A 13,877-nucleotide genomic window follows, 5' to 3' on the forward strand; every position below is an offset into this window, starting at 1 on the left:
AATGAAGTTTCAGGTGAATCTCAGCCATCTGGTGATTCTGCTGTGATGACATCATTTTCATTGTAAATTGTGGTTTTGAACTTCTACAATAAATGCTCGTCTATTTTGAACATCAAACTATTTCTCTTTTGTTCTATCAGATCCAGATCTTTTCATGAATTTACACTTATAAAGATGAAATAATCACATGTGCAGCTGTTTAAAGATGTTTTATTGAACCAAACTTTAGCAAATCAAAAAACTCGGACCAACGTTGGTTTCTGACGACCCTCCTCTCACTGGCGTGTAGACAGCGGTCATTTGAGCTCACATTAAATAAATGGCTTTTCCTTGAGTAATTTCTTTGAATATAAATTGATAAACAAAATGTAGATGAAAGACTTTTACACTGCAGAACGTGTTTGTACAGCAGCTAACAAACCTGTGGGTTATCTGAAAAATGGGACAACTTTAGGACATCAGGAGTCTCCTTACTGTCGTAGAATAAAACTTGTGGAAGTTTGAAATGTGTTTCTGAAAAAAAATAATAATAGAGTAAAAACACATGCATGTTAACAGAGTAATACGTGCAAAAACTGTTATCAGACAACAGCAGCCTCCAGCTGCAGCAAACAAAGCAGACAGAATGTAGCTTTTCAGAGGAATAAAATCAGAAAACTTGGAAGTTTAAATTCTTCTTTGTTTAAATCAAAGTTGTCTTAAAATGTCTCATAAAACTGAAACACGACACCTGATGTCCTGAAGTGATTTTTGCGACAAACCTGTAGTTCTGAACACCTAACGTATCTACTGTTACACAGAAATGACCCAGAGTTCTGGTACAATATCTAGCATTTCTGGTGTCAGATGTGTGCACGTAGCTGCTGAAAATACAGCCAAATTCATGTTAGCACAGTTCCATTTATCTGATCAGCTCAAGCTTCGGTGACCTGGGTTTTGGAAGTTTCTCTCAGTTCTCCAGCTGTTAGAGCCGAGTCAAGGATATCGTCGGGAATCTGTCTCTTCCAAATCCAGCTAAAGCATCTGAGGAACACACAACTGAATGCGAGTAAGAAAAGCCCCGAAAACAGACTAAATCAATGCATTGCTATCTTCCGTTTCCATGGAAACTGGTATATCAGGAGGAGGATAAACACTTTGTAGTAAAACTTTTCAAAAATACTCGATTTCCTTCTTCATGTTTACATTTTACGAGTGAAAACAAAAAAATCAAACCTGATTTTGACATGCAGAGAAAAGCTGACCAGGGTCACATGACCCCGACTTCCGGGTTCTATGACATCATTCATACAGTGACCATCTTCAGATCTGCCCTGAACAGAACCACGGGGATACGTGTGACCCTGGCCCTCCAAGAGCTTCTGTAGCTTTTTTTTTTTTTGTCTTTTGTTTTGAAACAAGCAACAAACAAAAGGTCAGACTGAGGCACTAAACACTAAATAAAGACTAAAATAAAAAAAAAGAATTAATATCAATCAATAACATTGGTGTGATAAAAACAACACCTTTGACCTAATGACTGATCTACAACCGATCCCATTTCCTCATCATCTATTGCTGCCACAGCCGATGCTGAAAGTCCTGTTGCTATGGTTACTGAGAAGTCATTACATTCTCCAAGATATCAGAGGTTGGAGTCCAGTTGGGTCTGGCTCAGCAGGATATCAGCCGGGTTGTCGGTGGGCGTGTCAGAGCTGAACAAAGGCTCCGCCTCCAACTCCAGGAGCGATGGCAGGTCGCCCCCACCCTCCTCCAGGCTAAGTGGTTCAGTAACTTGAACAGGTGTGGCTGTGTAATGCACTAACTGCTTCCCTGTGCCAATTGGAGATGAAACAGCGTTACCATGACAACAGTCAATTTGGGGGGGTTTATTTAAATCTAGCTGAAGAATGGTTACCTGTGCTGCCTTCGCTTTCTTTAGGGGCCTCGTCAGACAGAAGCTAAAATAAAGAATTAGACTGGGGTCACATCAGGACAACTCGCCTCTACAGGTGGGCACGGTTAAAGTCAATTATACATTTATTACTACTCTGATTACCATAATAACAGTTTTACACACAATATGAAAGTAAAATTAACTCACATTATCCAGGCTATCGATGTCAAAGTCTCCAGAGGGACAGGAGGAGCTGAAAAACTAAATAAATGAAAAATAAAAACAGACTTTCAATTAAGATTCAGTTACACTTACAACAATTTGTGACTCCCGTAAACTCACTTCCATGAGCGGAGACGGATCAAAGGTGAAGGTCTGCGAGTTCAAAATATTCTGTAGATTTTCTAAGCCGTTGTCAATGCTGTCCACGTGGTCAGACAGTTCATACCTGGGGACAGGGACACGGAGGAAGGTGTGAGACGAATTAAACAGATGGGTGTTATTCTACATTTTTCATCCTGTCAACAAAAGATCCAAACAAAGAGTGTGTCTGTCTACGGTGGTCTTTGTTTCAGCATCTGTTTCCTTAAATCTCAGAATGAGGCGAATCTTTAAAGTGTGTCAGACATGAACAAGACTTTCAGGAAAATGGAGAAAAGTGCAGCAGCCAGTGGATCTGAACTCATAAAGAAGCTGTTTTCTGGATGTGATTCTATTAAAAACAGAAATTATTGAGCATTAGATGATATTTGATCAGGTTTTAGATGCACTAGCCAGTAAAATACACACTACTGGTCTGGTTTTTTTCACATGACAAGAGCAAAAAAATGTAGAACAACACTAAAGTTAACTAATTTCCTAAAAGTTTATCATCATAGACTTAACATAAAAGCAGACTGTAGCCTCCTAGATTTACACGATTGGAGGATAAAATTCTAAAGCTTTTTTGGGGCGAGACGTGTTGAAATTTAGAATTCCAGCTTTTAATAATTTAACTACATGGGGAAAAATATTAATTTATTGTCTTCATTTAAACTCCAATCAGACAGCAGCTGATAGAGGCCAACAGAAAGAACGATGGCTTCAATCCAAACTGAAAGGCCAAGTCCGTCTTTTACATCCAGTCTAAGATAATCGTTCAAAGATTCACTTGTCAGGAAGTTTGGATACGATGCGCCAAGCGTCAGGTGGGAGTCCACCTGCAGAGGATGGGAGGGGGCACCTAAAGGAAGCACAAGGATTCTCATAAAACATGTGACCTTTAACAGAACAACACGAACACTGGTGTTTAATGATGTCACTAAAGGTTGATTGGGCAGATTCAGCTGTAGAATAAGCTTTATCGATGCAGCAATGTGCAACAAGAACACGTGCGAGTTACTGGAGCGGGTTAGGTTGTGCTGCAGTGGCTGGAGTTTAGAAAACTTTTATTATTAGATTTTAATTTGGTAATTATTGGTGAACATTTGTTGAAAATCATGTATCAGCAAACATCAGATCTCTGACTGGACTCTTACCTGTCGAGACAGGCGATGGTTTGACATTTCTTCTGAGGTGTGGTGGAGCAGGGGGCAGCGTCTGAGCTGGAAACGGGGGTGGGGGACTGGATGGTAGGAGCTGGCGCAGGGGGCTCGGGGGAGGCAGGGCTCAGCACAACAGGACTGGCTACAGGGACACAGATTTAAGTTAAAATGAGATCTGAACGAAAACAACAACAGTGAAGCATTGATAAATAGATCTACCCGGCGTGGGGGTGGCTGTGGTGGAGACGGAGACCTGCGTTGGCTGAGTCTCGCTGTCCTGGAGGATGGAGTTGATGAAGGCAGTGGGGGACAAAGGCGTGTCTGCATTGGATGAAAGCGTGTCCTGTTCCACCTCCAGAATAGGAGACACCTCCAGAGCAGGAGATTCCTCCACCTCAGGACTAGATGGTTCCTCTTTGATAAAGGCTGACTGGTTCTCTCTGCAGGCATCAGACAGAGTTAGAACATTATAGCCCACCTTTTGCCTTAAGCAACCATTCAAGGTGGCTGATCTGACTGGTTCTCACTCAAGATCCGTCCAATCAGCAACTGCTTCTTCTGGGGTGGACGTGGCGACCTCTGTGATGTCAGAGATGACAGGCCCAGAGTTCAGCGGAGAGTCAGCTGAGAGGAGACCGGCTGCATTCTGGAGACACAGAACAGGCGTTTGTGTCTGAAACACTCACGGCTGAAGTTGAGAGTAGCATCATCCATTCTACCTGAATGTGCTCCAAGGTGAAAGGTCGGCTGTATTTGGGCATGGAGTGTGTAGAACTGGAATCATTAAGCATCAGAGGACTACGGCAAAGAAAAGAAAAACATGAAAATACACTGATGACTAGGGTTAAGCAGCACTAAAGTGTGTCACATCTGCAGAGTTAGGAATAAACTTGCATCTTCCGTTTGACTCCCATGATCCTGTTGGTCTGGACAAGAGACACCAGAAACTGGATCAACTGCAAAAAGACAAAGCTTATATTTAGCTGAGTTAGCAGCTACGCTAACGCTAACAGCAGGTTAATATATTTAGTTTAAAGACGTTTTTTTACATTCACAGATGTACAGATTTATTTTGCTCGTTCAGCGAGCAGCAGCATCTTCTCTTGTGCACAAACACAAATGATTTTTTTACAGCTTTGATCCAACAGCAGGACCAGTTTGTGCTACGTCTGTCTGGGTGGATGCTTTTGTACCTTGTTGACAACTTTCTGCTGCTGCACGTGTTTTTGTCTCAGGCTGGCCACTTCCCTCCACAAAGCCTCGTTCTCACTAAAACAGATAGAAAAATAAGGTGAATGTTAATATTACAGGAAAAATCTCCTCCACTTAAACTTTTCTTTTGTTAGTTCAGCTTCCTACTGTTTCATGGAGAGGATCCTGGAGTCGATGGTTTCCTGTTTTCCCTTCATCAGATGGACGTCGTTTAAGATTTTGTTGACCTCGTCTGTAGAAATTTTCACTTCCTCTTGACGGACCGATGCGACCTGCACCGGATACAGAAAGGAGGAACCATTACCAAATATATCAGATGTGTCCATTCTAACTGCACGTGTTCACAAACGTAGGGAAAAGCAAGACAGTCAGAGCTCATAGCGTTATAGACAGCTGCTCCAAAGATTTATTACAGGACTCTGTGATTATTTTAGAAAGATTTCAATACAGAAAACAAGAAAAATGTAAAATTAAATCCAACTTCAGTGTCATTGAGAGGTAGTTTTTTGGGATTTGCGGGGAGTTTATCTGTACATTAAACAGTCTGTGCTTCTGGTTAGGATGGAGATGATCTTGAATGGATTTATTTGTAATTAAGTTTCTCTCTAAAATATTAATTATTGATAATTAATGTTGTCAAAATCCTTTTGATTTTTTCTTATTAACATTTAACCAAGTCAATCAGATTTTTAGCACCTAGACAAGACTTTACCTCTAGATTACTTTGAAAGAACTAATCTGTCAAAAAGCACCAGACGTTTGATCTGAGTGCTTCTGCGTTACCATACATTTGTGACTTTTCTTTTGATGTTCTCCAGCAGGTGTTCTTGTCCTCTGATGAAGAACGGGTGCTGGAACTCTGTGTCGTCTCTCTCGGGTTTCAGCAAACCACCCTGCTCAATGTGCACCACCTTACGGAAACCATCTGGACATCAGCAGAATAGAACAAAGCAGCAGCTGGTTAAATAAATGTTCCTGATTAGTCCTGAAACTATAATAAGAGACCGCTCAACTAGAGCTGGTTTAGTTGGTTGATGACAGCTGATACTCACACATATTGAGCTGTCGGATGAAGCTTGCCATGTTGTTGTGTTTGAAGAACTTTGGTAGAACCTCTTTAGAGAAGCGAGCCTGATCAAACACATGGAAGCTGGTTCCACTCTGATATACAGAACACAGAGCAATCAGTCGTGTCAATAGAGCAATAATAACAAACAATTTAAGATTCAGTAAACAGAATTTTACAAGAAAAAATACTAGATTTTGACATTTTAACACCCGTAAATTGTGAATAAACTTTTTACCATGTCGGCACGGTGGAGAGAGGAACTGCAGCTGTCTGCAGATCAGCTTACACCGTTGACTGCAGACTGTTGCCACGGTGATCTAAACTCAACTATTGTTGTGTGAATTAGAATCAGTAGGGAAATATTCCTGCAAAGCTTTTTGCAAATTGATGTTTTATTCAGTTTTATTTGGGAAATATTGCAGTTCTTCTCTGCTTTTGCATCTGTCCCATTTTTCATAAAACAAACGTGTTTGATAATTAGTTGGTTTCTACATGTTTAAACTTATGTCTGAATCTTATCCTCAATAGCTCAGACTTTATGCCCTTTAATTTTGTCTATAGTGATTTTATTTTTAATCAAAGTAAAAAATATTTTGTCTTCTTAAACTGTGAACTCTGGATATTTGAAGGCTTTTGAGCCTTGACAAGACTTTTGGTGACCAACGTATACATTTCTGAAAGTAATAATTAAAAATATATATTATAGTAGTAAGACAGAAGGCTTTAGTAAAATGAACATTTTATAATATAGTATAGTGTGCCTTGCTGAGAGGTGCTTTGTGTGTTTTTGTTACTTGAAGCTCTTATTTTGATGAGCCACAGCAGTGATTTCAGCTAAAGAGAAGAAATAAAAGCAAAGCGTTTCCAAACTCGGGCAAATAATCACAATTTCAATAGATATACATTTCAGCAAGTTTATTAGACAGAAACTATGATTCTAATGTGATCTTTAAGCTGGATGAGCATTTGTAGAGGATTTTAGAAACCCAGTCAGTTAACTCAACTAGCAACAATATAAATTGAAAATGTATTACTGAGGAATTAAAAACTTCTGCAAAAAAACAACAACAATACCATGTTTACGGTATGGTTTGACTGTTAACGTAAAAACTGTTGTATATGAATCCACATTAGAGTTCTTAGAAAACTTGTATCAGGTTTTACAAGTCAAACATAAAAATAGGCCTTGAGTAGGTAACATGAGGTCTATGTAAGTAAATTAACTTGGTTGCTCATTTTCACTGACATAACCAACAGCAGGTCAACACCTGGTCCCCAGTATACGTCAAATTTATAACACCAGCCGAACACGAGTAACTCTCTGAGGACCTGATGGCTAAATCCAGAGCGCCAGACAGTTCTAATGTTAGCCCGTCAGAAATCCACCTGCAGCTGTTACAGCTAACTTGTGATATTACATTTTATCAATATTACAAACTAACAAAAAAAACTAATGTATTTACTCGCTTTTTAAAAACATTCTCCCTGGAGTCTTCGCTCTGATAAGAATAACGTCTCAAGTGCTCTGCGAGTAATTAGCAGTTAGCTCTGCTAGGCTAGCCTAACATGAGTACCGGGCTCCAGCAGATAAGAGGGTCGGTCTCCGGGTCTTCTACCAGGGTCCACAGCTTCGTTAAGAAGGCTGGCACGTTTCCGCCGCTCACCACCACTCCTCCGGTCACTCCACCCCCTCCGAGATATTCCATTACAATAAAAGACGATAAACGTACACTAAACTCCTGAAGCTAATGTCAATGCTAAGTCGGTTAGCCTACTGTTAACCCCATCAACTCCTAACAGACACAAAAAAGCGAATAAACTACGACACTAAACCAGATTAGGGTTCGTGGAGCATCTCGAAAAGTTAACCCCGATCTGGAGTGGTATTAGTGTCGGCTAGTCCACAGACCAATGTTCTAACTTTACTCTAAACAAACTCCGTAGTGGAAAATTCCAACAAATCCGATAATACAAACAACTGCGTAGCTGGCTGAATGGCTGTCGCTCTTTCGCAGCGTCATGACATAACGTAAAGTGAACGTTCGGTCGCGGTGTGACGTAAAGCTATATCTGGATTGTTTTTAATTTGGAATGGAAATGGCAGGGTCAAAAGCAGAGAAATACACATTTAAAATAAATATAAACTTTGTGTTTTATTTTGCATGACATGTCATTTTTCTTAGCGATAGGTTGATGTTTTAATCCCAGGTGTTTTCATTTCAAATTTAAGTGTCCTTGGGCAAGGCATTGAACTCTGCCCTCGTGGTTGTAAATTCTAGATGAGTGCCTGTTTTGAAATTTTGTTAATTTTCAGGGGCCTGATCTTGAACCTGTGGTATTTTCACACCAGATGTTGCCATACATTTATGCCGTAAACCATTTATTTGCAATTAAATATTACCTTTTACGAGCCCATTTAACGGAAGTTACTCGACCTGCGCAGAGCGCGAGGACATCCACTCTGTTTACTGCCACTGGCAGTCAGGAGGGAACGAAACAGAACCAATTTTTGGTGACACGTTATCTTTATGTTTGCACATGGATGGAGACACTCACAAATTCGATTTAATCAACACATTCAGTCATTTTTAAGAACCTAATGATAATCTGTTTAAAGTAAAAATTATTGTTGCAGTCTGATGTTTTATTGTTGTTTTACAACATTGTTATGTTATATAAATTGATTTTGATCGACATTTGTTAACTTTTGCTTTTAATTCACATCATAAACTTCATTGCAATCATACAGAAATGTTGTTTTTGGTCAGTCTGACAATACAGTTGTTGGGCTTGTTTGTTTTCAAACAGTAGTGTTGTTGATATGTTATGTCATTAGTTGACCAATTTCAAGATTAAGGTTTTCTTTTTGTGCAAATTAAAGAAAATGTTTTCTGTGGTCAAATATGGCACAGGACAGAAACATAAACGCGTATATAATTAGGAATTTATCTCTCACAGGCTTTTGGGTATTTACACAAAATATTTGTTAAGAATTTAAGTGGGTAGTTTTTTTTTGTGAACATCAATCACATTATATTGTAACAACAACCAAAACTCAACAACAACAAAAAAGAAAGAACAACTCAGTAGATAAACCAAAAACCTTTTAACTAGACCATTAGAAATATTCTAATCAGCAGAAACAACCGGATTTATAAGATTAACAAGACACAATAAAAAATTATAATAAATATTATATTAATATTAATACTACTAATAATAATACAACAACAATAATAATAATAATAATAATAATAATAATACATATTCAAAGACAGAGGACCTTAGTTCACAGGATCTTCACTAAATCCGACAAGTGTAACAGCCTGTATAGTCTTTACCTTTTTAAGAGATTTGCAAAATATAATAAAATTGTTTTGGAAAAAAGGAAAGTTTGGCTTCACTTTCATAAAACGGCATTTGTGGAAAAAAAAATTCCAAAAAATGATCAAATTGTTAACAACGAATTGAATCTGATTATTTTTTTCTATACACCCAAATTGAATAGTACTATATGTGAATAAGGGGATATTGTAACTGGTTTTGAATAAAAGCCAATTGTATAAATCTGACCAAAATGTATTTACCGATTTGCAATCATAGAAAAGGTGTTTCTGAGTTTCAATTTCACTATTACATAAGACACATAAATTATCTTGTATATTAAATCTGATATTTAAAAATTCTTTACATGGATATATATTATTAATCGTTTTAAAGTGAACTTCCTTCATTTTGGGGAGAAGAGTATAAGAAAGAAACTCTGTTCTTATGACTTTGGTATCTTTAATTGAGAGAATCGGAGAAAGAATTTTCCTTCTGACAGGAATAGGGAAAAACTTGTCTGACAAGACTGCTCTTAGGTAAGAGTTATTACATTTACGGTCTGTAAAACTCAAATCACCTATAGATAATTTAGGAAGCTTAGGTGTACTTGTTCCACGTTGAATACTTTGACTGACCATCTGGCCAACAGCTGGAGAAATAGCCTTTATAACTCTAGAGTATTCCGTTACAGAACAGTCTATATTATACTTAATTTTGAACACAGTATGCTCCAGAAACTTACCCTTACTGTCCATCAGCTGCAATATCGCCCAAACTCATTTATCCATCCAACTTTTATAATACATCGATTTCCGTTTATACAGAACAAATCTGTTATTCCATATAGAGGAGGAATGTGGGCTAAAGTTATGCGAGTAGATCATTTTCCAGTACATCAACACTTGTTTAATATAGTTAGAAAGTTTGATGGGTAATTTAAGAGGATCGAAATCACATTTTAACAGAAAATCCATACCTCCAATCTTCTCAAACAGAAATGAAGGAATACAGAACCAGATAGAATTTTTCTTAATTAAAATTTTTTTTAGCCATTGTAATTTAATAACTCCATTCATTACTTCAAAATCAATGACATTCCGACCTCCTTCTTCTATAGGTTTTACTAGATCGTTTTTCCTAATCAAATGTTGTTTATTATTCCAAATAAAGTCATATTGTGTTTTATTTATTCTCTTAACATATTGGTCAGGGATAGCTACTGAAAAAGCAGGATAGATTAAGCTAGATATACTCTCCGTTTTTGTTAAGAGTATTCTACCAAAACTGATATATTTCTTTGGAGCCAACTATTTAGAATCTTTTGATTTTTATTAATTATCGGTTGGATATTGTTATCCACTCTCTCCTTAAAGATTTTATTAATCTTCATACCCAAATACTTAATTTCATTCTTAATAGGGATATCGCAAATATGAAACTCCTCAGTATCATGAATTGTTAATATTTCACATTTGTTAGTGTTCAACCTTAAACCTGAGGCTTGTGAGAACAAAGACAGCGTTTTCATGACATTAGGAATTTCCTTGGTACTATTCAACAATAATGCAGCATCATCTGCTAGTTGAATTATTTTAAGCGAGTGTCCTGCCACTGTTAACGGTTTAATTGACTGGTCATTTTGAATTAGTAGAGTCAGCATTTCTGTTGCTATAATAAAAAGAAGTGGACTAATAGGATCTCCTTGTCTAACTCCTCTATTAACTGGAAATCTGGTTGTTGTACCCGAAGAAAGAAGAACTGCACTCGATAAATCTTTGTATAGGAACGTAATGTGATCCCTCGTTTATCGTGGTAGATGCGTTCCAGACCTGGCCGCGATAGGTGAAAATCCGCGAAGTAGTGACACCATATTTACAGTATTTGTTTAACAGGTACGTATTCAGTATTCAGACTTTTAAAACCATCCCTTTACATAGTACTGTATTTTTACTTGTTTTTTTTATAGTTTTATTACAAAAAGTGCATTTTATGATGAAATTGATGAAAAAAACAGGAATTTCTTGATATTTTGCATAGAAAAATATCACGAATCGGTGAAAAATACCGCAAATCGGCGAATTTCCCTTGAATAAGGCTCCAAAGAAAAAATCCGCGAAGTCGTGAATCTGCAATAAACGAACCGCAAAGTAGCGAGGGATCACTGTAATATCAATGAATTTTTTACCAAATCCAAAGTGCTGAAGTGACTTTATAATAAAATGATGTTCGAGACTATCAAAAGCTTTAAAAAAAAAATCTAAGAACAGTATAGCGCCATCCTCTTCTACCAAATTTTCATAATCTATTAAATCAAGAATCAGAGGGATGTTGTCATGAATATGTCTATTTGGAAGAAAACCTGATTGAGTTTCACTAATGAAATCATTTATTCCATTTTTTAATCTGTTAGCCAGTGTATGAGTGAATAATTTATAGTCCACATTCAGCAATGTAATAGGTCTTAAGTTATCAATATTAGATTTATCTTTGTTGGGTTTAGGTGTCAGTATTATTACTCCTTGTTTCATCGTAGTTAAGAGTGAGTTATTCTGAATACATTCTTGTAAAACTTCAAATAGCAGCTCTCTAACATCTTTCCAAAAGTATTTATAAAAGTTTGTGGTTAGACCGTCCTGGCCAGGAGACTTACCCAGTGCTACCTTTTGAATCACCTTGTCAAGTTCAGAAATATTCAAATCCATATCACAATCTTCTATAAATTGTAAATTAATTTGAGGGATAAACCTTTCAATGTAGTTAAAGAATTTTACGGAATCTCTTTAAAGTGAGAAGAGTATTATTGATGGTAAAAATTATAAATACTGACTGAAATTTCTCTTTGATCTTTAATTAACTTACCATTAATATTTAATGAATTTATCGCATTTTTTGTCTGTATTTTTCTCTAATTTACTGAAGTATGAGCTATTCCTCTCTCCATCTTCTATCCATTTTGCCCTTGACCAAATGAGCGCTCCTTGAGCCTTATTTAAATAAAGCTCGTCCAGTTTTGATTGAAGTTTTAAATATTTCTCTCTATTCGTATCTGAAAGTGTACAATCTCCACAAAGTTTATTCAAATCCCTCAACAATAGTCTTTCTGTTTCTTTATTGTTTTTCCTCCTTTCTTTACCATAATTAATAGAATATTTTCTGACTTCGTATTTGAAGAATTCCCATTTCTTCCCCGCAGAATCAAGATGAGGATTTTCTATGACAGACAATAATAGTTTCTTAATCATTTTACAGTATTCCTCATCATCCAAAAATGACGCATTAAATTTCCAGTATCCGTTTCTACTTATATTTCCTGTCTTAGGAATTAAGTTAATAGAAACTACACAATGATCCGTAACAGGGGCTGCCGATATTTCAGCAAGAGAGATATGGTCTAAAATATCTTGAGATACTAGCCATAAATCAATTCTTGACTTATTATTACCATTTGTACATATCCATGAAAATGGTCTAACACACGGGTTCATATGTCTCCAAGCGTCTGACAGCGAGTTGTTTACACAAAAACTTCTCGATGTTGGATTATAAACATGTGTAGAGAATTTAGTGGGATATCTATCCATCCATTCATCAGGAACACAGTTAAAGTCCCCTCCAACCAATATATTATCTGTTGGATATTTAACTTTAGATTCTCCAATAATTTTTGAAATTTCATTTAAGAATATTTTGTTTTCTGTAATCAAATTACATCCGTAAACATTACAAATAATCCACAAAACACCCTCGCAATTCAAAACAGCAACTATCCAATGACCCTTTGAGTCTGCTTTATATTCCACAAGCTTACCCGGATAGTTGTTAAAACAGATCGCCACCCCTCCAGATTTGTTGGATCCATGACTAAGAAGGATGCTGTCACCCCCATTGAGTCTTCCAGAACGCCTTGTCGTCTTCACTCGAATGAGTCTCTTGAAGAAGTATAACTTGTGCTTTTTGTTCCTTACAGAATAGAAATACAGTGATCCCTCGTTTATCGCGGTAGATGCGTTCCAGACCTGGCCACGATAGGTGAAAATCCGCGAAGTAGGGACACCATATTTACAGTATTTATTTAACAGGTACGTATTCAGTATTCAGACTTTTAAAACCCTCCCTTTACATAGTACTGTATTTTTACTTGTTTTTTTTTAAATAGTTTTATTACAAAAAGTGCATTTTATGATGAAATTGATGAAAAAAAACAGGAATTTCTTGATATTTCGCATAGAAAAATACCGCGAATCAGTGAAAAATACCACGAATCGGCGAATTTCCCTTGAATAAGGCTCCAAAGAAAAAATCTGTGAAGTGAATCCGCGATAAACGAACCGCGAAGTAGCGAGGGATCACTGTAATGCCTTTCTTTTGGTAATGTCCTTTAGTCCTCTTGCATAATGAAATTAAAGATATTCTTGAACTCATAAGGAATTCAAAACAGATCTAAACCCAAAAAGCAAAAACGGGAAAACAAACAAACAAATAATTAAATTAAAATAAAAATAAACACCTAAATTAGATATAACAGGAATGTAAGATTTCACCAAAGAAAACTAGCTTAGTGAATAGTAGAACTGTCCCTCTAAATGACTCCACCACTCATTCGGAAAGCCGTCACCACCTCCTTCTTCAGGGGAAAATCTGGGTGTTTTCAATAAATGCAAACGGTCCTCTGAAGTATGCTCTCATGTTCTTCCCCCGCACCTCCTTCACCTTCGGCCACAGCAGCCTTCTCGCTTCTCTGTCTTCCTGAATCAGATCTTCTGCAAATCTTAGACCATTTTTCTTGACATCACAGTTCTTGGAAAGCTTCCAGATGATGAGGTCTCAGCACTCTCTCTTCACAAACTGAATAATTACTTGCCTTGTATGG

At 37.1% G+C, this 13,877-nt stretch overlaps 1 protein-coding gene across 2 annotated transcripts; it reads right to left on the bottom strand.

Annotated features, from left to right (window-relative positions):
• Positions 1-194: 194 nt before the first annotated feature.
• hsf1 (heat shock transcription factor 1) lies at positions 195-7,705 on the bottom strand. Of its 2 annotated transcripts, XM_015973448.3 has the most exons (15): positions 7,255-7,705; positions 5,664-5,772; positions 5,400-5,536; positions 4,759-4,883; positions 4,593-4,668; positions 4,294-4,355; positions 4,119-4,197; positions 3,927-4,045; positions 3,619-3,839; positions 3,394-3,541; positions 3,027-3,098; positions 2,219-2,324; positions 2,084-2,137; positions 1,898-1,940; positions 195-1,812 (listed from the first exon to the last, which is right to left on the bottom strand). In XM_015973448.3, the coding sequence occupies exons 1-15, from the start codon at positions 7,384-7,386 to the stop codon at positions 1,625-1,627; spliced, it is 1,671 nt and encodes a 556-aa protein (XP_015828934.3). In that variant the 5' UTR covers positions 7,387-7,705; the 3' UTR covers positions 195-1,624. The 2 variants fall into 2 exon arrangements, with proteins under 2 accessions (XP_015828934.3, XP_015828935.1); XM_015973449.3 differs by lacking the exon at positions 3,027-3,098 and having other exon boundaries at positions 7,255-7,704.
• Between the last annotated feature and the right edge of the window lie 6,172 nt (positions 7,706-13,877).

The sequence above is a fragment of the Nothobranchius furzeri genome, chromosome 19 (assembly GCF_043380555.1).
Source record: "Nothobranchius furzeri strain GRZ-AD chromosome 19, NfurGRZ-RIMD1, whole genome shotgun sequence".
NCBI lineage: Eukaryota > Metazoa > Chordata > Actinopteri > Cyprinodontiformes > Nothobranchiidae > Nothobranchius > Nothobranchius furzeri.